At 43.3% G+C, this 24,125-nt stretch overlaps 1 protein-coding gene across 4 annotated transcripts in view; it reads right to left on the reverse strand.

Moving 5' to 3' along the window:
- Nucleotides 1-9,147: 9,147 nt before the first annotated feature.
- XDH (xanthine dehydrogenase) overlaps nt 9,148-24,125 on the reverse strand; it is a 107,721-nt gene continuing 92,743 nt past the window's right edge. For 3 of the 4 annotated variants that reach the window (XM_053306911.1, XM_053306904.1, XM_053306895.1), the window contains 7 exons: nt 22,431-22,505; nt 21,375-21,427; nt 17,478-17,592; nt 16,463-16,528; nt 15,031-15,219; nt 13,689-13,856; nt 9,148-11,470 (listed from right to left, as the gene is read on the reverse strand). In XM_053306911.1, coding sequence (XP_053162886.1) covers nt 11,420-11,470; nt 13,689-13,856; nt 15,031-15,219; nt 16,463-16,528; nt 17,478-17,592; nt 21,375-21,427; nt 22,431-22,505 — 717 coding nt within the window. In that variant the 3' untranslated portion in view covers nt 9,148-11,419. Of the gene's footprint in view, nt 11,471-13,688; nt 13,857-15,030; nt 15,220-16,462; nt 16,529-17,477; nt 17,593-21,374; nt 21,428-22,430; nt 22,506-23,657; nt 23,827-24,125 lie in introns of those variants that run through there. The other variant, XM_053306922.1, reaches the window with a different exon arrangement.

Here is a 24,125-nt window from a genome sequence, read left to right on the forward strand (position 1 = left end):
CAGTCTGTGCGATCTTTTTACAACAGCTGATTAGGTGGTCCACAGTTTCATCTGCTTCTTTACAAAGGCGGCAATTGCTGTTTGTGGTGGATTTTTTGACTTTTGCTCTTATTGCATTTGTTCTTAGTGCCTGTTCTTGTGCAGCCAGTATTAAACCCTCTGTTTCTTTCTTCAAGTAACTATTCTTAAGCCATTGCCAGGTCTTGGTGATGTCTGATCTTCCACTTATATTGTGCAAATATTGACCATGCAGTGGCTTATTTTTCAATTTTTCTGCTCGGTTCTTGACTTGTTCTTTCTTGTAAGCCTGCTTTGTTTCATTGGTGTTGAATAGTTTCTCATTATTAACCATTTGAAGTGCATCTTCTTCACTGTCCTTTATATATTCTTCAAGGCCTCTTTTCTCCTCCTCTACTGTTTGATGGACTTGCAGCATTCCTCTTCCACCTGAGCTGCGAGGGAGGTATAGCCTATCGACATCACTACGGGGGTGCAGAGCATGATTGATGGTCATGATTTTCCTGGTCTTACGATCTAGCGTCTCTAGCTCTGCCTGGGTCCAGTCTATTATTCCTGCAGTGTATCTGATAATAGGTATAGCCCAGGTGTTTATGGCTTGTATGGTGTTCCCGCCATTGAGTTTGGACTTGAGGATTTTTCTAACTCTCCCGATGTATTCACTTCCAATTTTTCTTTTAACTTCAGTGTGTGCAGTGTTATCAGCCTGGAGAATGCCCAAGTATTTGTAATGTTCTTTCTCTTCCAGGTTCTTGATCTTGCTTCCATTGGGCAGTTCTATTCCTTCTGTTTTTCTTATTTTCCCTCTGTTCATTATTAATGCAGCACAGTTGTCTAGTCCAAACTCCATTGCTATATCGCTACTGAATATACGGACAGTGTTTAGCAGTGATTCGATTTCTGACTGGGACTTTCCATACAACTTCAGATCGTCCATGTACAGCAGATGGTTGATTTTACTTGATGTTTTAGATTATTTTAGTATTATTTCTTAGTATTTTAGTAGTAGTAGTAGTATTTCTTGTTTACACAGTCAGACAGGTGTTATTGACTGGTTTGTTTTATCCAGACATCGAGTCCTTCCCAAGGACCTGGGATGGCTGAATTTTATTGTCAATTGTTATAGATATCGTCGCAGAATATAGGCTGTTCCCAGTAAAGCTGCTTTTTGTAATTGGCTGATGGTGATTTCTGTGGCCCCTATGGTGTTGAGGTGCTCTTCAATGTCTTTTTGGAACTGCACCCAGGGCACCAATTACCACTGGGGTTATTTTGGTCTTTTTCTGCCACAGCCTTTCAATTTCAATTTGTAGATCTTTGTATTTGGTGATTTTTTCTATTTCTTTTTTTTTCTATTCTGCTATCCTCTGGTATTGCTGTGTCGATTATTTTAACTTGTTTTTCTTTCTTCTCGACTACAGTTATATCTGGTGTATTGTGTGGCAGATGTTTGTCTCTTTGTAGTCGGAAGTCCCATAATATTTTTACATCATCATCATCATCATCATCATCATCATTATTATTATTATTATTATTATGGGATAGGGCCGTATCTCAGATATTTGTCTGTTTGTAGTCGGAAGTCCCATAATATTTTTACATCATCATTAATTATTATTATTATTATTATTATTATTATTATTATTATTATTATTATTATTAGATAGGGCCATAGCTCAGTGGTGAAGCAAGCAGAAGCTCACAGGTTCAGTCCCAAGAATCTTCAGGTAGGGATGAGAAAATTTCCTGCTTGGCGCCTTGGATAGCCACTGTCAATCAGTGTAGACAGTACTGAGCTAGATAGACTGATGCCTCATTCAGTAAATGGCAGCTTCCTATGTTCCAATTATTGTGAAGGGGAATCTTTGACAGATGCGGCTTTCCCCACCTCTGCAACACTAGGCAACCTTTTCTGCAGTAACCCCTGTTGATGCTCATGCCAGCCTTGCTGCCTTTGGGGGTGGGCGGTGGGGTATTTGCCCTATTCAGACTAGTTGGAAAACCAGTTTCTTTAATGAGAGACCGTGATGCTCCATGGACAGAACTATAATGGATGATGAACTCTGATAGCATGTGCTCCAACTGGCTCTATTTACCATTCCTACTTTTTATTCCTGTTCTAAGAAAAATTTTCTTAGAAAATCACTGTCCAAATTTTTTACCTTTTAGGGGCTGCTTTGTTAACATTTTGTTAATATGAAATACTAGCATTGTTATACAGAACTTAATTTCCTCCACAGGATCTCTAGATTTTAACCTCTGAGTGGGTGGGTGGATCCTGCCTCTGCAAATGTAAGTAAATGTATACACATGCAAATTAAAGCAACCTGCAGTGTGTGGTGTTTTTGGTTAATCCATTTCTTGATCCAGGCCAGCATTTGAATGGGGCCTTATTTACTTGTATTACTGTCCTGGAGTAGAGGCTGGGCTAACAAACAGCCAGCAGCAAGAGCACGGAAAAGCAGCCCACACTTGCCTCTCTGTACCTAATATCTATTGCATTAAACTGTTAATATTCCTGATTCCACTCCACTGCCACGTCCTTACAAACCACAACTCTTCCCCTTGGATTCTACACAGTGCACACTGCCATTTCCCACATTGCAGCTACTAAAGTATACTTTAAATAGTTAATAACAAGCATATCTTTAACCCCAAAACCCACCACCACCAGTGGGCAGCAGAATATTCCAGAGTAAATAAATACAACATATGTCAAGAGAAGAAAAACCTACAGGAGCACTATTTGGCTATCATGTGTATATGAAAATGTCTGTACATATGTACATGTTTTTTGTGTGAATGACTGTACATGTGAGTACCAGTTGCAGGGGAGTAACAGCAGGAGAAAGGGCATGCCCTCAATTCCTGCCTGTGGCTTCCAGCGGCATCTGGTGGGCCACTGTGTGAAACAGGATGTTGGACTAGATGGGCCTTGGGTCTGATCCAGCAGGGCTGTTCTTATGTGTTCCCTGTAAAATTGAACCAGGGTACAGGTCCCTTCAAATACAGAGTATAGAGAGGAAGTGTTGTACTACTATGTGCACATGCATGCAGATCTTTACAAGCATGCACTATACACAGATTGTATATGTGTTGAACCTAACCCCTAAATAGGGCTATTGTGTAGTAGTGAAAGTTGTTTGCTTTGTGAAGTGCTTCTTGGTATGAGAATTGAAGTGTTAGAAGCATGTCCCTTTTTTCATCAGTGAAGTGTTGGAGGGTTTGCTAAAAATGAGTCTGATTGACATGGTGCTCAGCCTACCATTTCTAAAAGGATCTGCTGCAGGGCCCTTGAGGACTTCAAAGAAAGCTCCGATGCTGCATTTCCACAGGTTTCCCCATGGTACTGTGTGAGGGAAACTTTGGAAATTCAGCTTCCACAATTGCTGGCTCAGGGCAGTTTGGAGCATCATTAAAATCTACAAGAGCCCCACATCCTTACAGAGATGCTGGGCTGGACATCACCTCAGCCAAGGTTTCTTCAGCTTTCCCCACCCCCCCTTGGGTGGATGGACCAGCAAAAGTTAATCTCAGGTCATCTGCGGGCTACTGCTAGGCTCTACCCCTTTATCACTGTGCTCTGCTTATGATCATATTTCTCTTCCAATTTTTTAAGGGTCAGCAGTACTGTGACATCACCTAATTTCAGAGTTTCGGAGACATGGAAACCCTAATCCTAATATCAGATTAGGGGTTTGTTTATCTGACCTGTTAGGACATGGGAAGCAAATAAAAATTACTAGAGTAAATTGTATTTGCTTGTTGAAAGCATTTAACAGACATGTAGAGCAGGGGTTCTCAACCTTGGGTCCCCAGAGGTTAGCAATAGCAATAGCAATAGCACTTACATTTAGATACCGCTCTATAGCCAGAGCTCTCTAAGCGGTTTACAATGATTTAGCATATTGCCCCCCAACATTCTGGGTACTCATTTTACCGACCTCGGAAGGATGGAAGGCTGAGTCAACCTTGAGCCCCTGGTCAGGATCGAACTTGTAACCTTCTGGTTACAGGGCGGCAGTTTTACTACTGCGCCACCAGAGGCTCCACCAGAGGTTTTACTACTGCGCCACCAGAGGTTGTTGGACTTCAACTCCCATAATTCCCATCCAAAGGCCTTTGGGGCTGGGGATTATGGGAGTTGAAGTCCAATAACAACTGGGGACCCAAGGTTGATAATCTCTGAAGTAGAGCTTTAAAAAAAAAAAAAAAAAAGCAGCACATCCAGCAGGAATCAATTTCCATAGTTACTGATTAGTAACTTGTAGTAGTAGGCCAACAGAATGGCAATCTAGAGAGAAGCCCTATATTTTAAAATCATTTGCACATGACCCCCTCTTCTTCATATCATGTTTTGCAGGTGAGCTGACCACAGAGGACAAGGAGCCAGATTCACCACTCACATTTGACTCTCTCCTGCATACTCAACAGCTCAGAAAAAAGACAAGGAGATCATTCTGTGGCAAAACTGCTAAAATCACCACACTTCCTGACACTCAGCAGGAAGCTTCCCAGGTGTTGTCTTCCATTATGGTAAACAATAAACTGCAGTTCCTGTATTGCAAAATGCCAGGCACTGGAGTGGAAGATTGGGAACAGCTGCTAGAGATACTGGAGGAGAGAGATGTTACACTGCAGATGCCAATTCCCTATGACCAACAGTTTGGTAACCACAAGACACTGAGCGAGTACAACCTGACATCAATGGAAGCTATGCTGAAATCCTACACAAAAGTGATCTTTGTCAGAGAGCCTTTCCAAAGACTCATCTCTGCTTACATGCGTGGATTGGCAGATGACCTAACCTTCAAGGAGTTTGTTCAGTACATCTTATATAGAGGATCCAGGAACGCCAGCATTGAGTGGAAACCATTAGTCAGCCTGTGCCGGCCATGCCTTGTCCAATATGATTATACAATCATGTTTGGCTTCCTTGGAAGGGAAGTGCACCATTTAATGCTCCGGACTGGGCTTCCAGAGAACATCCAGCTTCCTGAGTTCATAGACTCCAAAATCCAGTGGACCTATCATTGGCTAGAAGAGCAGATGCTCAGTGAATTGTCCCTCCTGCAGAGGAAACAACTGTGCCACTTCTTTCGATTTGACTTTGCTGCATTTCGCTTCCCCAGTAGTTTACTCTGGGACACCACTTGCATTTCAGGAAGCAATTAGACTAGAAGATAGGCTGTCCTTTATTGTAATTGGAGTCTAAAAGTCCAGTATGATCACTCACAAGGCTGAAGGTAAATATTCCAGGTTTCATGTTCCAGTGAAAATTCTGGTATCTCAACATTTCACATTGAGGTTTATCCTACTGAAGGAGTACCCTCACATGCTCTCTACTTTCATGAGTAAAAGGAGGCAAGCAAGCAAGTGGAACTTGATCACTAAGCCTAAGGAATCTGAAGTAAGCTACTGTTGAATAGGGTTGCCAACTCTTCAAGACTGGACTGGAGTCTCTGGGAATCAGCATTAATCTCCAGGTTATTGAAAGCAATTCTAGAGATTTTAATGGCTTGAGAATTCTGAAGATACTGGGAGTAAATATTGAAAGAAAAACAGCCTCCAGAAATCGCTTTAGTCAGAATTGACAGTAGGGATATGCACGAATAGATTCGGCACGTACAGTAGGGACACGCTGAATCATTTCGGCGGGGTGAGGAACAGTACCTTTAAGCATGAGTGAAGCATGCTAACCATGCACATGGCCACCATGCATGTGCAGTAGCCATGTGAGTCCTGCGCCTGTGCGCAGACTTCTGAATGGTTCAGCACCACGCCTGGAAAAGCTGCGGGGTGATGGAGGAGCAGGTAAGGACCTGCTTTGCTCATACTTAAAAGGTACAGCTCCCCGCCACAACATTTGTGCACACCCCCAATTGGCAACCTACTGTTGTATATGGAATGCTGCACTACATTGCTTTTTGTTTGGCATCGGTTCCTGGCCAGCATCAAATTTTCCTTGGGAAAGGGAGTAAGGAACGGTACATCAGTACTTCAACTCCAGTCTACTAAGGTGATCTGCCAGCAAGTTCTTCATACCTCTTTTGGCTCTAGCTAGGTTCAGCTAGAGGCCAGGGAGCACTTTCCAGGGCCAGATTTTGTTCAGGGGTTTCCAGTTGATGACCCCAATATAGATTCTGTAGGGACAACTGAAATGAAAGGTGTGTGTGGATTCTGCATCTTCATCCTTTTGGGGGATACAGCTAATCTTCCTGGACCTTCCATGTTCTTTTTCTATTCCATGTTGGTAACATTTACTTAAAGGGCACTATGGAGTTATGTACACAATTGCTTATAAAATTTGAGAGATGCTATAGAAATTTAACGTCTTTTAAAACTGGCACCTATCTGCCTATATGATCTAGTGCCCAATCATAAGATCATTCACAAGAAACAGTGAGGTGAGTCTCACGAGCAGCAGAAACCAGGCTAAGGGAGCCCAGCCCGGTTTCTGCTGCTCATGTGCGGCAACTGGAGCCATGTGGAAGGCAGCAAGCCCGCCTAAATGCCCCCCACCCAATGAGGTTAAAGGAGTGAGTGCTCCGTTAACCCTGCTTTCCGGGTCATGTGTCTGCTGCAGCTGCTTGCAGCCACGGTGGGCACACTTGGGGAGGGGGGGCTCCCAATAATGCACCATGCACTCGCACAGTCCATTATTGAGGCTCCAGGGGTGGGGTGCCATGCAGCGGTGTTCCCCTTCACCTGGCCCCCAGAGTTGCTGGACGAGACTGCTGTTCTGCAAAGCAAGAACTAAAGTGTGGAATTCCACAAGGCTCCATACTGTCTCCAATGCTTTTTAACATCTACATCAGGGATTCTCAAACTTGGGTCCTCAGGTGTTATTGGACTTCAACTCCCATAATCCCTAGCCTCAGTGGCCTTTGCTTGAGGATTATGGGAGTTGAAGTCCAATAACACCTGAGGACCCAAGTTTGAGAATCACTGATCTACATGAAACAGGTATGTAGCTTGGGAGTGCTCTTGGACACAAAGCTCTCCCTGGTTTCTCAGGTTGAAGCAGTGGCCAGGAGCGCTTTTTATCAGCTTTGGCTGATATAATAGCTACATCCATTTCTCGAGGTAAATGACCTTAAAATAGTGGTACATATGCTGGTAACCTCCAGGCTTGACTATTCTACTCTACATGGGGCTGCCTTTGTATGTAGTTTGGAAACTACAATTGATACAGAATGCGGCAGCCAGATTGGTCTCTGGGACTACTCGAAGGGACCACATAACACCAGTTTTAAGGGAACTGCACTGGCTGCCAATATGTTTCCATGTGAAATACAAAGTGCTGGTTATTACCTATAAAGTCCTTAATCGCTTGGGTCCAGGCTATTTAAGAGAGCGCCTCCTTTGTCATGAACCCTGCCACCTGTTACAATCTTCTGGAGAGGTCCAGTTATGGTTGCCACCAGCTCGTTTGGTGCTAACCTAAGACCAGGCTTTCACTGTGGCTGCCCCAGGGCTTTTGAAGATGCTTTCTGCTTAAATAAGAGCATCTCCTTCTCTATTTGTTTCCAGGAAGACCCTCAAGACTCACCTGTTCTCACAGGCTTTTAATTAGAATTAATTTTAATAATTTATTTTAGTAATTGTTTTATGCTACTGTTTTAATTGTTTTGTGTATTTTAATCTGTGCTGTTTTTTTTAAATATTGTGTTAAATTTTGTGCACCACCTAGAGATGTACATATTAGGTGGTAAAAAAAAATATGATAAATAAATAATAATAAATATGCTGTCATCAAAATGTATCAGCATCTTAAAAGATTGCTGTGGTTTGAAATGCCCTCTCTTGAGCCACTTCCCATTTCCATGAGAGGGTGTTCTTTAACTCACGCACTGAGACTGAAATGGTAGATATCACCATAGGCTTCTGCCTGAATGACCCCCACCCCCCAATTATCCCTTCCAAAATGATCCTCATTATTAGTGCACTAAATCCTCAAGCATTAAGTATAAAGGGGCTGTAACTTGATGAAGACAAGGGCAAAATCTCTTCCAGTTCCTGCCTGTGCACCACTGACTATCTATGTAATAGAAAGTGTATTATAGACATTCCCTCTCTTCCAGCCTTTCATAAGTGCCTCACCGTGATGGCTTGAGGTATTTGGGAGCCTGAGGCTAGATGCAAAATGCCAAGGGTGTAGCAAGGCTGGAGTGGGTCCTAAGACAAAAAGTGAAGACAGGCCCCTTCTGTCCACCCCCACCTCCTCACCTTCTTCTCCAGAATAGCAGGAGTGGGAGAGCAAAGAGCAAGCTGTTGCTGAGCTGGCAGGCCCCTCCCCCTCTGTGACTTAAAGACATTGGTCTTCCCCTTGTTCAGTTATAGCTACACCCCTACCACCACCATGCTAAGCATTTAAGTGGGCTGCATAGCCCTCAGGGATGTATTTGGCTCTTGCAGGGAATGGAGAGAAACAAAAACTAACTTCCCCCTCTGTGCAGGGCTGTGGAATCAGCTTTCACTGCAGCAGCGCTCCAGTCTTTGGGGGAGGGCAGAGCCCTTCTTCCACCCCCGTATCTTCTTCGTATCTTCTTCCACCCTCGTATCTCTGTGCAATGTGTTGGCCAGTGAAACTAGCTTAGAAGCAACTGCTTAGCCCCTAAAGGCCCATGTCAAAATAACTAAGCAATTCAGAGAAGGAATATTACTACAGTACTTTCACAAATGCCCACAACAGATGCTTTCCATGGTAACACACATCACTTTACCATCTCCCAAATAAGTGAATGGTTGGCATTATATGACCGGGAGTAATCTGGAATATCATTGCAGAGGACAAAACCACCTGCCCTCCACCCCTAACAGTCTTCAGTGACATTATTTCTGACACTCAAAGGGCTTTCAAGGGCAGGGAAGTGAAAAATCACATCTCCATCCCCGCCCCACACACACACATATACACACTATGCTGCAAGGCAAACCTCAATCATAGTTCATGTATTGCCTCCTTGTGAGGACAGAGCTCATGCTCCACCCTCCAAATGCTGCATAACATGTCAGCCACTGTGTAGCCTTGTCATCTCTGACAAGGATCCATGAGGGAAGCCCTCCCTCCACTTACACACAAACACAAATTTTGCTAGTCATCAAGAACCAAAGCCTCCCCAACACTTCTAAAAGCACATTTATTTTTCAAAACTTCAACAATTTCAAGCAAGTTTATTATACATTCAGATCACAATGGTACTAATTCATGAAAACACTCATTTAAAAGAATCTATAAAGTGCACAATAAAGACAGAGCTTTTTCTGGAAATTTTTCATTCTTATAAAGCGTTATTAGCAATGCCAGGGCATCTTTTTTCTTTCTTTCTTACAGAGTAAGATAATATTTTGTGCCCTTGCTTAGCATGATATATTATATGGACTAGACTCAAAATAATGGCCCTTGTTTGACAAAAAGCAATGGCAAAAGTAAACTTTTGATGACTGAAAACTAGAAGAGCCATGGATTTGTTTATGACAATAAATGTCAAGGGCTGGGAAATGATAGCTGTACAGTATTAGAATGATAGTAACAAATACTCTAAATTTCATGTGGAATCACACCACTAGAAGTGCACTGTACTTCCCTGTATGAATCTGCAAATATTATATACCCAAAGTAGAGATCCTTCTCTCTACTTCAGTTGAACATCAAATGTTACCTATCATGAGCTAAGTGTCACTTTGTTAGGTCTGTTGAAGTTTTATTTGGCTATAAGCCATAACAAAAAGTGCCATTTTAGTATATGACAAAAAGTAGTATTTGCAACAATATCAGATTAGTACCACAATAACTTTTTATGTTCCTAATGAAGAAAAGCACATGATGGTGCCAGGCAAACTCTTAGGAAAGCAGTCACTGTTTGAGTTGTGGTGGTTCCTAAGCATATCCACTTTTAACATGCTGTGTTCTTACATTGTCAACCCTTCAAAGCGGCAGTGAAGCATCAATGAAGGTTGACTGTGCTTCTGTTCCTGAAGGTACACAGTCTGGTTCTATGTTAACACGTCTGAAGTCACCAGTAACAGAGATCATATCCAAAAGGCATGATGTAAATTGGTATCTTTGAATGAAGTAGCTCATTGACTTATAGTCATCTGGGGGATGGTTTTATATTTAATTGATTTGAATCTATATGGGAAAGAGAGTGCAGACTGCTCTATCTGTTTTAATAGGTTGGAAGAATAACACAGTGGTCAGCCATACTGTATTAATGGAAACCTCTTGCGGGGTAGATTAAGCTTGGAACAAACTTGACCAACTGTCTATAACCCTCCCCATTTTTCCGTAGGAAATGGAAAATTTTCCATTTGGGGGCTATCCCTCTTTCATTCTTAGGGCAGCAATAGCTACTGGCAGTTTAAGAAATAACCATACGATGCACCTCAGTTCACATTGTTCACTGTAATACTTATTTCCTCTAAATGGATCCACTGAGATGGTAGTGTACTATATTTAATGACTGTACATTATTATAGAAGATGTGCAAATAGCTACTAAAGGGGATTTAGTGGCTGCTATACATGTGTGCAGAAATACTTCAGAAAATTTAACAAAGAGCTAAAATATGTGTACACGTAGAATGTAGGGAGGAAAGGGGGGAAAGTAGAATGGAGTGTTCTACCAAAAATTCTTCTTCTACGTATTAGTGCCTTTGAAATAGTGCCTTGGAAATGCTTCACCTTTAGCCTAGCCTAACTTATTTTCAGCAAAATCAAAGTGCAGGAAACGTAAGCTACGAATCAACACCTACATCATGGCATTTTTCATGACCCTCTTACACTGCAGTTTTAAGCACATTTACTAACATGTAAGCCATACTGATTTCAATATGCCTTACTTCAAGTGGATGTATTTCTGATTGGGGCATTAGTTAACCCTTGTGTAAAACTGCAATTTATCCCAACATACTAAAGCAAAAACGGTGAAAGCAGAGGTTGTGAGCTCATCATTAGATGGCAATAAATGCTCCAGACCCTTATTATGTAGAACAGAAATGCAATGGGGTCCTGCCCTCATTGTTGTTTGCAATTATCCATTCAGAAGATTAAGAAGAAAGCAAAAAGAGAGAGGATTGGTTGCTGCTAAGTCTGCTAAATTAGCAATTCTTTGAAAGTCACAATTACACTTTCAAAATGAACATCTTCACAAACGGGTTATAAGCATTAAGTTTCAATTTTCCAGAGAGCAAAGCATCAATTCTTCTCTTCATTACATTTCAGCAGTAATCCATCTGCAGTAATGTTTTTCTTAGGCAACTGATAAAAATTGAATTATAAGGCTTCATGAATCAGCAGGGCAGAGATAGGAATACAGATCAGTTTTCAGCAATTTCTTTTGGTTCCTTGGGATAAAACCAGCTTACGGAGCGGAGATGGTTACTAGAGATGGCTTCGTTCACACTCTCACAGACCATGGCTTAAAGGTGCCTGGCTCAGCAGATGGACACTAGACATAAAAAGAAGATTTAAATTATTTTGTTTGTTGTGGTTTAGCTTTATATCACTTTTCGTGCGAATACAACCAAAGTGGCATGCAAACAACAACATTCATATATCAAAACAATAAAGAGTCTTTGAAAAGCCAACCAGCAGCACTACAGAATGAACAACTAAAAGAGCCAAAACATCATATAACACATCCCTACTGAAATGAAAGAATTTCAAGAGCATTTCTAAGAACAGGATGAGAGGAAGCTGTCAGATCTCCCTGGAGAGGGAAGTGCACTGCAACCACCCATCAAAGGAAAGCGACAAAGAGTTGTCTTCTTGTCTGGAACGTCTAAGCTAATTTTGGGGATGCAATCCCACATGAATTCTGGTTGCTAGGCAGCTGCAAAACAAATATTTATATACCGCTTTTCAACAAAAGTTTCTAAAGTGGATTATATAGCAACATAATAAATAAATCAGGTGGATCCCTGTCCTCAAAGAAAAAAAAGAAACGTAAGATAGACACCAGCAACTGTCACTGGAGGAATGCTGTGCTGGGGGTATATAGAACAAGTTACTCTCCCCCTGCTAATAAAGAGAATCACCACATTAAAAATGTGCCTCTTTGCCCAGTTAGCATCTTCAGATTTGTGTGTCCGTCTCCCAGAAAGAGCAAAATTGCCAGACTGGGTACTGAAGTAGGCTTGCTGGCATCACCTGCACAGGCACTGTAGAGGACTAGTGCCTATTTCTGGCTTAGCCCTGAATGAATGGCAGGAACACTAGAAAACCATGACCTTTACTAGAGGGCAGAAAACAAGACAGTCAGATTAGATACTATTTCTGGGATAAGGCAAGAAAGCAGGGCCATGTAGATAACATCTAAAATAAGAAGTACTTGGGAAAAGCCTAGATATAAAGCACCAAATGGCCCATTGTTCATATCAACAATCCTGGTACTTGGGTGGAGTTAAGGCTAAGATGGCATGAACAGGCAAAGAGAAAGACAGACTTACAGGAGTGGTAATATGGCTTCTGGCAAGCAGTCAGCCTGGCCTCATTGATGGGTTAAGTGTTTTGCACTAGGGATGTGCATGGAACCGGTTCGCAGGCCCTTTATGGGCCTCCAAACCGGTTCGAACAGCGGGTGGTTCCACCGGTTTGAAGGCGGGGGTGCTGCTTTAAGGGCGCGGGAGGGTGCACTTACCCCACCCATCGGTGCTCCATTTATAGAAAGTCCATCGGGGCTACAGCATACCTTCCTGCCGCCCCATTTGTCCTCTTTACTGGAAGTAACCATAAGTATCTGACATACCTGCATGTGCCAGGAACGGGTGTGCACATGGTGGGTACATGCATGCATCAGATACTTCTCATTAGTTCTGGTAAAGGGGGCAAACAGGATGGCAGGGAGGTACGCTGCCACCCTGATGGACTTTCTAAAAATGGAGCGCCCGCAGGGGAAGAGCAGCGGGAGGGTAAGTGCACCCTCCCCCACCCTTAAAGCAGCATCTCCTGCCTTTGAGCCTCCCCCACCCAGTCCCATGCACATCCCTTTTTGCACCCACAGTGATGAACAGACATATACTGGCTCACATAACATAAAATGATGCTGTTCCCTTTGGGTGTGCTCCTTATGAAGGCTGATGGTTTGTACAAGAATTCAGTCCTGTGCAGTAGCACCGCCAGATTAAAGTGTCTTCTGTTGTAAGACATTCACAGGACCAATTCCATGTGTCAGTGAACTTCTTTCTATGGCCCTTGAGAGAGATGCTCAACCACCAAGAATGGTTGTGGCCACAGAGGTGGTCTCAGGGATCAAAAATGAGTTCTTCTAATGGCCCTTGGCCTCAGCTGTGCCAAGCCAAGCACTTAAAAAAATCAGGGAGATAAATGTTGTTCCACTCTTTAAAATTCTGCCTTCACCAATAAAAATTGTGGCCACTGGCCAGAAGCTTTAAAAACAACAACACACAACTGGCCAGGTCAGGGAGAAAAAAATCAACTTTTGGGCAGCCATGTGTGCATAGATTTGGAAATTTCCCAGCCAATCCATATATCAAAGGGGGGTGGGCGGGTGTTATGATTAGGATTACTCAGTGTTAGGCCATTACCATGGAAAACAGGTTCCACAGTGAGCCCTGTCTCAGTATAAAATCTCTGGGCAAGTGTGGAATGACCACTGCATTGTATTTCAGAAGATTAAAGAGCTGAAATGGTGGCAAGTAACATACCAGTTTGGTGAAGCTATCAACACAGGCATTGCGTATTCTTTCTGGGGTGGCTGGGCTGTCTAGTCTGAATGGCTCCTTTAGACCCGATTCTGCCCTTGCAGAGACAATTGCATCTTTAATGGCATAAAACACGGAGGCTGACAAGAATAGAGGCGGTTCTCCCACAGCCTGCAGAGATTAAAAAGAATCAAGCGTTGCACAGCTTATTCACAGTATCAGATTTCTGGCCAGTGACCATAAAAAAGGAATCTGAATCTTCACAGTATCAGTTTATTCACAGGGAAACTGCTCACACTGAAGTACCCATGGTCAATATTAATAGCTTGAAAATTGCCTTTATTGTTTCACAGTGCCACTAAAATTTCATTTTTCATCCTAGACACAATTATGGGGAATAAATTTACTAAAATGCTCCCCCCCACAACTTGCTGTGTTCTCCTTTAACCACCTTGAAAACATTTCATAATGTTATCAGTCAAGCTGTATATTCATTAACCATGTATGAGAAGAAAATAATACAGAAAGGCCATGCACACAACCTCACACCGCCACTCACAGAGGTCTGTGGGGAAGGCAGGAGCTTTCCCAGACAGCAGGCTTTACCGTGGGTTTATTGCGAGTTCGGGGCATTTCAGATACTCTGATGCAAAAAGTGGATTTTTTTTCACCCTGGACAAAAATCAGGCTAGGCTCCAATATACAGGGGGAAGCCCGAATCGTGTACGGAGTGCCCTCTGATATGCTGCATGGACTTCAGGATAAATCTGGCCAATATGTGAATAGTGATGTGCATGGAACCACGGAGGGGTGGTTCGATGCCGGCTGGGGTGCCTCTTTAAGGGCGGGGGAAGGTGCACTTAGCCCTCCCACTGCTTTTCCCCCGCCGGCGCTCTGTTTTTAGCGAAATCCATGGGGTGGCAGCATACCTCCCTGCTGCCCCTTCCTCTGTTCGTGGCCGTAAGTGGTCAGAGGTATCACCTGCGCATGCCACAAGCTCATTTGAAGATAGGCACACTTTATTCCATTTTTATCAATGTGCTAATATTATGTGCTGGATTGTGGCCCATTAAGTTAAAAGTAGCCTCCCTTGTTGTCAATTAAGATTAAATATTCCAAATCTGAAAAGGTTGACGATTAGCATTTGATTCTATGTGCATGCTGAATTCATCAAAATGAGTTACTTAAAGTACAAAAATGAAGAGAAACAACAAAGAAAAGACTCGACTTCTTATTAATGCATCGTTCATCATCCTGCCAATAAACACATCATCCTGTTTATTTTGTGTTGGAATCTTCAACTTCTTTTGAAGGAACCACAAAGCAACTTGAAGCAATACTGTACCTTGGATGAATAAATGGCTTTGCTATTTGGACAGTCACGGAGAAGAGACACATGGAACTCCGTTGGTATGTCACCAAATGCAGGGATTTTGTACATTCCAGGCCCCCGGGTATACAAATTGCCTTCTGGGGAATAGCGCAACTCCTCTAGAGTAAAAAGTCCAATTCCTTGAACAAATGCTCCTTCTATCTGAAGAAGTAAATTAAAACCAAATTACAGTCTTCTTTCAGTTATCCATATAAAAACAGACAGGAGGTTTAAAACTGACTTTTTCTTCAGGGTACCAAGTTAGGGTACAATAAGCAAACTCTCCCCTTCTTGCCTTGGACATGGTCAGATTTCTCGCCTCCAAAATTGGGTCATTTTCCAAGCTAAGGTGTAGCTCTTTTCTTTCATTTAAACAACAACAAAAATATTTATATACCGCTTTTCAACAGAAGTTTCCAAAGCGGTTTTCATAGAGAAATAACAAATAAATAAGATGGATCCCTGTCCTCATTTCTTCTTACTTTTCTTGGTGCCAAATACATTTTGATGCTAAATAAATATAACTAGTAGTATTGCCACTGCTAGTATTAGATAATAGCAAATGTTCAGCAATCCAAATCATTCCACCAACTGCACACATAAGCTATTGCATAATGCCCCTGAGTGTGCCATATTATCATGTGTGATGATACACACATACTGGCTGACATGCTGCACAGCAAAACTTGGGCAGTACAGACCCACATGCATCACTGTGGGGCTCTAAATAACCCATTGATGCTGTTGTGCAGGAGGGTACCACCAATACTGCTGACTCTTGTATCATCACATGTCGCACACTGCTCCATTATTCCCAATGGAGGCAGCACACAATGTGCAATCGAGCAAGAATCAGCATTATCGATACTTTCCTCTTGGACACAGCAACATCAACAGGCAATTTAGAGCCCCAGAGCAGCATGGGCAGGTCTGTACCAGCCGTGTTTTACTGTGCTGAATGTCAGCCACTGATCGTTATGTCCCATTATAGGTGCTTAGTTGCTGGTATAGATTGCTTCAAGATTGGGCTGTATGTCTGATTAAGGAAACAGGGTAGTCTGGAGATTAAAATGAAGAAACATTAAATTCTCTAAAACTTCCATCCTTAAACCATTTGGAAGTGACCCACTATAGTAAATGGAAGTATGCCAGAAGTAGTAACCTGACTTGAGTGCAGTCAAATCAGAACTTGGGAAAATGAATTTAAATACCAAGTCTAAATATATATATTTCTTTTTCTGGTCTCTCTACCGAAATGCATCACGAGGCAATCATAAGCAATAAGCACAGTAATAAAATAGCAATCCTTCAGTGTATTGCTGCATTTTACCAGACCTATTGGTGCTCATTAACCAATGCACACCCACTTCAGCTCCTCAGGGAAGGACTGAGCAGTATTGCTTACCTGCCCTATATCTATAGCTGGGTTCAAGCTGGTGCCAACGTCCATCACAATGTCTGTGCGAAGATTCTAAAAAGTGGCAAAAGCAGACTGGTCAAGCACAGGACTAACCATATACAGTTACCTGAAACTGGGTCTTTCTTTGACCTAGCACTCTCTCTAATAGCTAGTGTGACATAGTAGCTGAGAAGAAATTTCATGGACTAGAACAATGAAGTGAAGACATAGCTTATGCCCAAATAAATCTGCTTATCCTTAGGGTTGTCAGGTTTTCTATTTTAATATATGTGAAGAGGAACCTTGAGAAGAAGAAAAAACGTTGACTCAACTCTGCATTTGATCACTAGAGCCATTTGGACTCAAGTGCCAAAGTGATTTCTGTGTGGGAAACCCAATCTCAGAAACTACCATCACCATAAGGTACATAAAGAGGCCGTTCTCATGGCTGCCTGTGAGAACCACCAAGTTCCGCACAAATCCCAGCGGTGCCATGGCGCCAAACCCAGTGCCCAAATCCGGCTCTTAGCAAACGCACCCTTAACCTGGCTATTGGGATCGTGTATCAGCGCGAGCTCCTTGCAGCTCATACTGACACAGAGATGGACACCTAGAGTGCCCATCCCCAGGGGAATCCCCCAGTGCATCGTGCTTGGTGTGCGGTGCACTGTGGGATGTCTGGAGGCCAGGATAATGAGTCCCAGCCTCAGAGCAATCACCCTGCTCTGCACTGCATGGAGCAGCGGAGATTGTGTGGGAGCTCAGAGCGTGCTCCCACCAAGGTCAGGATGCTCGTTGGGGGGTTGGGATTTTGTGAAGCCTTCCCCACCGCCCACCCAGTAGGTTGTGTGAATAGCCCCAAATTATTGTAAAGAAGATGTTAAGAAATTAAGATGTTATGCAAAGCTACAAAATAAATGCTGGAGCAGAGGAAAATTATGCTCCTTGAACAGAATGGTTAACTATTCTTTCTTCACCTAACAAACAGGTGCTGGTAGCTATCTGCCTAGCCCCTGCTCACCTTGTGGTCACCGGTCAGACAGTCTATCTCAACCTCAGAGCAAGCAGCGCCATAGGAGAAGTAACAGAAGGGCTTCCCTTCATTCTTCTCATAGTCATATCCAAGGTCCGGAATTCTTAAGAGGGGAAAAAGGAAGGAGGGAGATGAAATCAGCAGGAATTTTATTTATCAGTTCGCTGAAGTCAAGTTTCTGTTTCCCCAACTGCACCAGTCTGATCTGCAAAAATGCTCTGCTGGTGTTAATGACATTGAAGATTATTGGATCAGATAATTTTGAGGATCAAACTTGTAATGATTATTGTTCAGTTCTGTAAGGAGCGTGAAAATGTGCATGGCATAGATTATTTCCTATAGTCACTCTGCCACCACAAAATGAAGATTATGGGCACAGAGGTGGTCTCTGAGATCAGCAGTGGGCCCTGGCATGTTCCCAGCATTGCCAGTCATTGATGTAAGCTGTGCATGGAATATAATATACCCTGCTAACTGAGCAAAGAGACACCTTCTAAAGTGGTGATTCTCTTATATTTTTATTTATTTATTTATTTAGTGCATTTTTATACCGCCCCAACCCAAGGTCTCAGGGCGGTTCACAACAAACAAAAACAAAACATTAAAATCAATTAAATACTAAAAACAGTTTAAAACAAATCAATAAACAATCCAAAAGTTAAAAAGTTAAAAAGCTAAAAGGCCTGGGTAAAAAGAGGAGCTTTTAGACACTTTTTAAAAGCCGCTAGAGATGGGGAGACTCTTATTCCCATGGGAAGAGTGTTCCAAAGTCTCAGGGTGACAACAGAGAAGGCCCGTCCCTGGGTGGCCACCAGATGACATGAAGGTAGCCACAGACGAGCCTCCCCTGATGTACGCAGTAGACGATGGGAATCATGCAGAAGAAGATGCTCTCTTAAGTACCGTGGGCCTAAGCTGTTCAGGGTTTTATAGGTTATAACCAGCACTTTGTATTTTGCCAGAAACTTATTGGCAGCCAGTGCAACTCCTGTAATATAGGAGTAATATGGTCTCTTTGAGATGACCCGGAGACCAACCTGGCTGCCGCATTTTGTACTAATTGTAGTTTCCGCACTACGTACAAAGGCAGCCCCACATAGAGCGCATTGCAGTAATCAAGCCTGGAGGTTACCAGCAAGTGTACTACCGTTTTGAGATCATGAGCCTCAAGAAACGGACGCAGCTGGCGTATCAACTGAAGCTGATAGAAAGCGCTTCTGGCCACTGCCTCAACCTGGGGAACCAGGGAAAGGTGTGGATTCAGAAGCACTCCCAGATTGCATACCTGTTCCTTCTGAGGAAGTGTGACCCCATCTAGAACAGGTAGATCAATATCGCTTCCCGAGTGATGACCCCACACAATAAGTACCTCCATCTTGCCTGGATTCAGTCTCAGTTTGTTATCCCTCATCCAGCCCATTACTGCTTCCAAGCAGGCATTCAGGGAGGATATGCCTTCTCCTGATGATGTGACATGGAGAAATAGATTTGGGTGTCATCAGCATACTGATATCACGCAGCACCAAATCTCCTGATGATCTCTCCCAACGGTTTCATGTAGATATTAAAAAGCATTGGAGACAGTATGGAGCCCTGAGGGACCCCATATAAAAGCTCAGATTTTGAAGAGCAACAGTCTCCTAGTGACATCATTTGGAATCTGCCGAAAAGGTAGGAGTGGAACCACGGCAAAGCAGTGCCTCCCACCCCCAACTCCCTCAGACGTTCCAGAAGGATACTATGGTCGATAGTATCGAAAGCCGCCGAGAGATCCAAAAGGACCAATAGAGTCGCACTTCCTCTGTTAATTCCCAATTGGAGATCATCCATCAGGCCGACCAAGGCAGTCTCCACTCCATAGCCTGCCCGAAAACCAGTTTGAAATGGGTCTAGATAGTCAGTTTCCTCCAAGACCACCTGGAGCTGGGAGGCCACCACCCCCTCAATCACCTTGCCCAACCATGGGAGGTTGGAGACAGGCCTGTAGCTATTAAACTCCGAGGGGTCCAAGGCAGGCTTCTTAAGAATAGGTCTAATAATTCCCTCCTTTAAACAAGGAGGCATCCTGCCCTCCCTCAGAGAGGTATTTATAATTGCCACCAGGCTCTCCACAACAACCCTCTTGCCAGATAGTATAAGCCACTTTGGGCAAGGATCAAGCAGACAGGTGGTAGGATGCACCATTCCGAGCAGCTTGTCCACATCCTCAGGAGTCACAAACTGAAATTGATCCAGTCTAATCACACAAGAGGAGTTGCTGGATACCTCTGCATTTAGCAGGGGGAGAGCAACTGGCCCTATCCAGTCCCCACACAGCATCCCTCCATGGCTGTTGCTGGTATCTGCTTTTATGATTCTTTTAGATTGTGAGCCCTTTGGGGAAAGGGGACCATTTTATTCATATATTTTTCTTTGTAAACCACTTTGTGAACTTTGGTTGAAGAGCGGTATATATATATATAAATATTATTATTCTTCATCATAGCAGTAGTAGCTTCCCCCCACACCTTCATTTCCCCACTTTTTCCTCCTCTTCTGCAGCTCTAGTCATTCTAATATCAGGCCTATCATATTATAGTGGAATCGGGCAAGATTCTTGGGTCAAGCTGAGGTGCCAGAGTAACAGCTACATTTTTTAAAAGCATCTTGTGTGCATGCTTCATCTAAGGGTTTAATGCTTTGTGTTGTACTGGTGATATAGCATAGAAGGAGCTGCCGGGAAACCGGTCAGCATTTGCAAATGTCAGCTCAGCTGCTTCCACCATCTGAATTATGTTTGATGTTTCATGAGAGCCCTCGGACCCTTTAGCAATAGCAACAGCTCTTGATTGCTTTGGCTTCTCTAGTATATTAATAGGTGGGAGAGAAAAAATATGTTTTGAGTCTTGCAAAAGTCACAATACTGACAGGCATCTAGAGCAGTGTTCTGTAGGTGTCCCCATTTGGGACAATGCTCCACAATGCTGTACTGGATGGAAAGCAATGTTTTTAAATGATATATTGGTAATTAGATTAGAGAAAGTCAGGATCTGGCTTTAAATTGTTTGCCTATTTGCTTCCTAATGCTATTCCTGAAAGGAGGAAATTCCTTGGCAACAACAAAAAATGGTCAAAGCTCAAAAAATGAGCCTCTGCAAAGTAGCCAGGCTCTTGCATAGCAGAGCTTGGTAAATCCTGAAGAACTTCACATGCAAGATCAAAGCAGAACTCTTTCATAAGGCTTCATTTTCTTGAGAAGTTAATTGACACAAACTTTGGTAAGTTCTAGTTGATAGACAGCATGGATCTAGACCAGGGCTGCTCAATTTAGGCCCTCCTGCAGATGTTGGCCTACAACTCCCATAATCCCTGGCTATTGGCCACTGTGGCTGGGGATTATGGGAGTTGCAGTCCAAAAACAGCTGGGGGGCCTAAATTGAGCAGGCCTGATCTAGACTCTGAAACCTTGTAGGAGTTACTGAATTTAGAGAGTAGGATGCCCAAGATTTCATTCTACTCTCAAGCATTAAAACATGGTAGGGTACTATGAAGCATATTTTAGAATACCATTAGGGAGGTGTTCCCAAGCTTGAGTACTCAGATGTTGTTGGACTACAACTCCCATCGTTCCCAGCGTTTGACCGCTATAATGATGTGAATGAATGCAAACACTTTACATTCATCATGGTCAAGTAGCAGACAAAGCAACTGGAGACTTCAAAGCTAATGAGTTAACAGGCACCTAATATGTAATGGACCCAACTTCATGCCAAAAAAGAAAGAAAAAAGATTACTGAATCATATCTTTTTATTATATGCCCAAACTCTTGTATGAAATTAGTCATATCTAGACAAGCAAAGATAAAGAGACCCCCTAGAGACGTTCTTTATGGAATGCCAACTCACCTATAAAATCCTGTAGCTGACAGACTGACACAATTACAGTAGGCTGCTGACACCTGATGAAACAGTACAGATAGATTTAACACAAAAAAGCTAGATAGCATCATTAAAATTTCAAGGTTTGGAGATTCTGTACTCTGTGCATCTTAAATTGCTTGTGTTTGATTTACTGTATTTTCATGTTCTCTGCAAGGCTATAATTGTTTAGCCTGCACTGACATATTATGGAAACATCTACATACAACTGAAGTTGTTGGGTGGTTGTTTCTTTCAAGGGGATGATTACTCTTCCTCCTCCTCCCCCTCCCCCATGCCTTTTGGGAAATATCAAAACTGATGTGTTCTTTAACAAAACACGGATGAGCGCACCCCACTCATGTGCAAAAAGGGGAGTGCCATTAAATACAAAGTTACATTGAAGTCAGTTTTTAATTTCTCAAAGATCAAATTCCCTCTGGGCTAACAGAACACCACAGATTGTGCAAAGAGAGCTGTTAAGCAGATTTCCCTAGCTAAGGACGTTTTTCACTCAAAGCCGCAGCTGAAGGCACAAGTCCTCACAATTCTGCTCCTGTGCTTGCCAACTCAATGCTATGGACAGCTCATTCCTGTACTGGCAATCTTGCATCCTATGGCAGCAGTGATCAGTACAGAAGAGGCACATTTACTAGCACCCAATCCCTCACGTCTCACTGCAGGACAAAGGAATGTGTGTATAGGAGGTCTGTGGTACATGATGGTAGAAACAAGGACTCTAAGCTCTAGGAAAGAGCAAGAGAGCCATGGGGGGAAAGCTGCTTGGGATCCACAAGCCTGATGAGTTATTACAATTCCAAGGTGCAATGAGAATACCAGCGCCCTGTGTGCAGACACTTGGGTCTCTTTTGTGAATTGCATAAAGCTTCACATCGCTCTTGGTCATTCAGCACTGGTCTAAGGGCTGCCAGAATGCCAGGCCTCAACTCCTTTAGCCCCCAGATATCAGAATGAGTGGTTTTTTTAATTGGTAGCAGATTCATTGTACTTCCCAACTTGAAACTGCAGTAGATGCAAACATACCCAGTCTTCCCAGGATCCTTTTGGTTTAGCAGATTTGATTGGTTCCAATCTTTTCAAGATAGTCTCACAAGCGTTCTAAGAAAATAACCCAAAACAAACCAGTGATACATTTAAAGCATCTCTTTTGTTATGCTAGCATATTTTTTTTAATTATTCATTTATTTATTTGATTTGTATACTGCCCTTCCAAAAGGTATATTGCAATCAAGCATAAGTCATCTTCATTTCTCTGAAGTTGGGGACAGATGACCACATATCACATGATTGCTGCTTCAAAATATCCCACATTGTAGCTTTGTGTATGTGCAGAGTTTCTCCAGCCACACAGTGAGCCAAGCATGATTCCCAAGTACAGAAAGGTGGTAACAGGCATCATATGGCCAGAGAGTGCACCACATATAATTTTTGGCCCTCCTAGGCATTTTCCAGACTATGAGATTTGCAATGGTTAATGTGTTGCAAACTGTGACGGAGTAGTATAACAGTTTCAAAATGAGAGTAAAGGGTTGTTTGATGCTTCGTTATAAGCTGGTGGCCATTCATATTTTCCATCCCCAGAAATGTATTTTCCAGGCAGGATTGTCCATATTCCCCTTAAACAGCATTTATCTGCCCCTCTTCCTGCTCCATTTGGGCCAATGGAGTTGTGGAGTGTGTGTGATGTGATCTATAACATCTATATCTATATCGATATCTATATCGATATCGATATCTAAAAGGGGGAACGAAAGGACACCCTGTGGCGAGCCAGGAAGGGGGGAGAGAGGAACAGGCATGCCTGGGTGGATGCTCTCTTACATGGCAGCAGCAGCCAGCAGCCCCTCAGCTCCCCCACCAGAAGCCGAGGCAGGCATGCGGGCAGCCTCAGCAAATGGAGCAGGCTGCTCGCTGCTCACTGGCCACCGCCACCACTCCCCCCGCCCCGAGTCAAGGTGGGTGTGCGGGCAGCTTCGCTGAGCGGTGCCACGCCAGCTGCCGTGCCACTGGGAGCCAAGGCGGGCAAGTGGAGCAGGCTGCTCACTGCTCACTGCCTTGGCTGCCGCTCATTGCCCCCTGCCCAGATGGCACGGCCAGTGGGAGGCTGGAGCCAAGTGAGCAGTGAGGCAGGTTGCTCGCCTCTCAGGCCGTCATGGCACCACCACTGTGGGGGCCCTCCAAACGCAGGGCACAGGGTGATCACACCAGTTGCCCTACCTTAAGGAAGGGCCTGCTCCAGGCAGAGCCTCACTAGGGCTGGGGAGCCTTGCAGCTTTCTCCTCTCTGCCATCGCCCTTGCTGCTTCCCTCCTACCAGGCCTTCATCTGAGGAGGGAGGATGGCGGGTGCACCTCCAGATCAATCAATCAATCAATCGGAGGGAAGAGGCAGAGGGGAGGCGAGCACTCCTCCAGTGAGGGCTGTGGGATCGCACAGAAGTAAATTAATCATTATTCAGTTCAATGGACTTCCTCTTAAGTAAGTGACTATTCTCTCTTCCTGCCCTTTGCCTTGTAGTATTTATTATTTATTTATTCATCATATTTGTATACTGCCCAAACCGCATGTCTCTGGGCAGTTTACAACAAATAAAAAGATTAAAACATTGCAACAATTTAAAACAATGTTAAAACTATTAAAAAATCACCCAACAATTAAAACAGTATCTAATTAAAAGCCTGGGTGAACAAATGTGTGTGGGGTTTGGGATCTGTGGGAG

The sequence above is a fragment of the Hemicordylus capensis genome, chromosome 1, assembly GCF_027244095.1.
Source record: "Hemicordylus capensis ecotype Gifberg chromosome 1, rHemCap1.1.pri, whole genome shotgun sequence".
NCBI lineage: Eukaryota > Metazoa > Chordata > Lepidosauria > Squamata > Cordylidae > Hemicordylus > Hemicordylus capensis.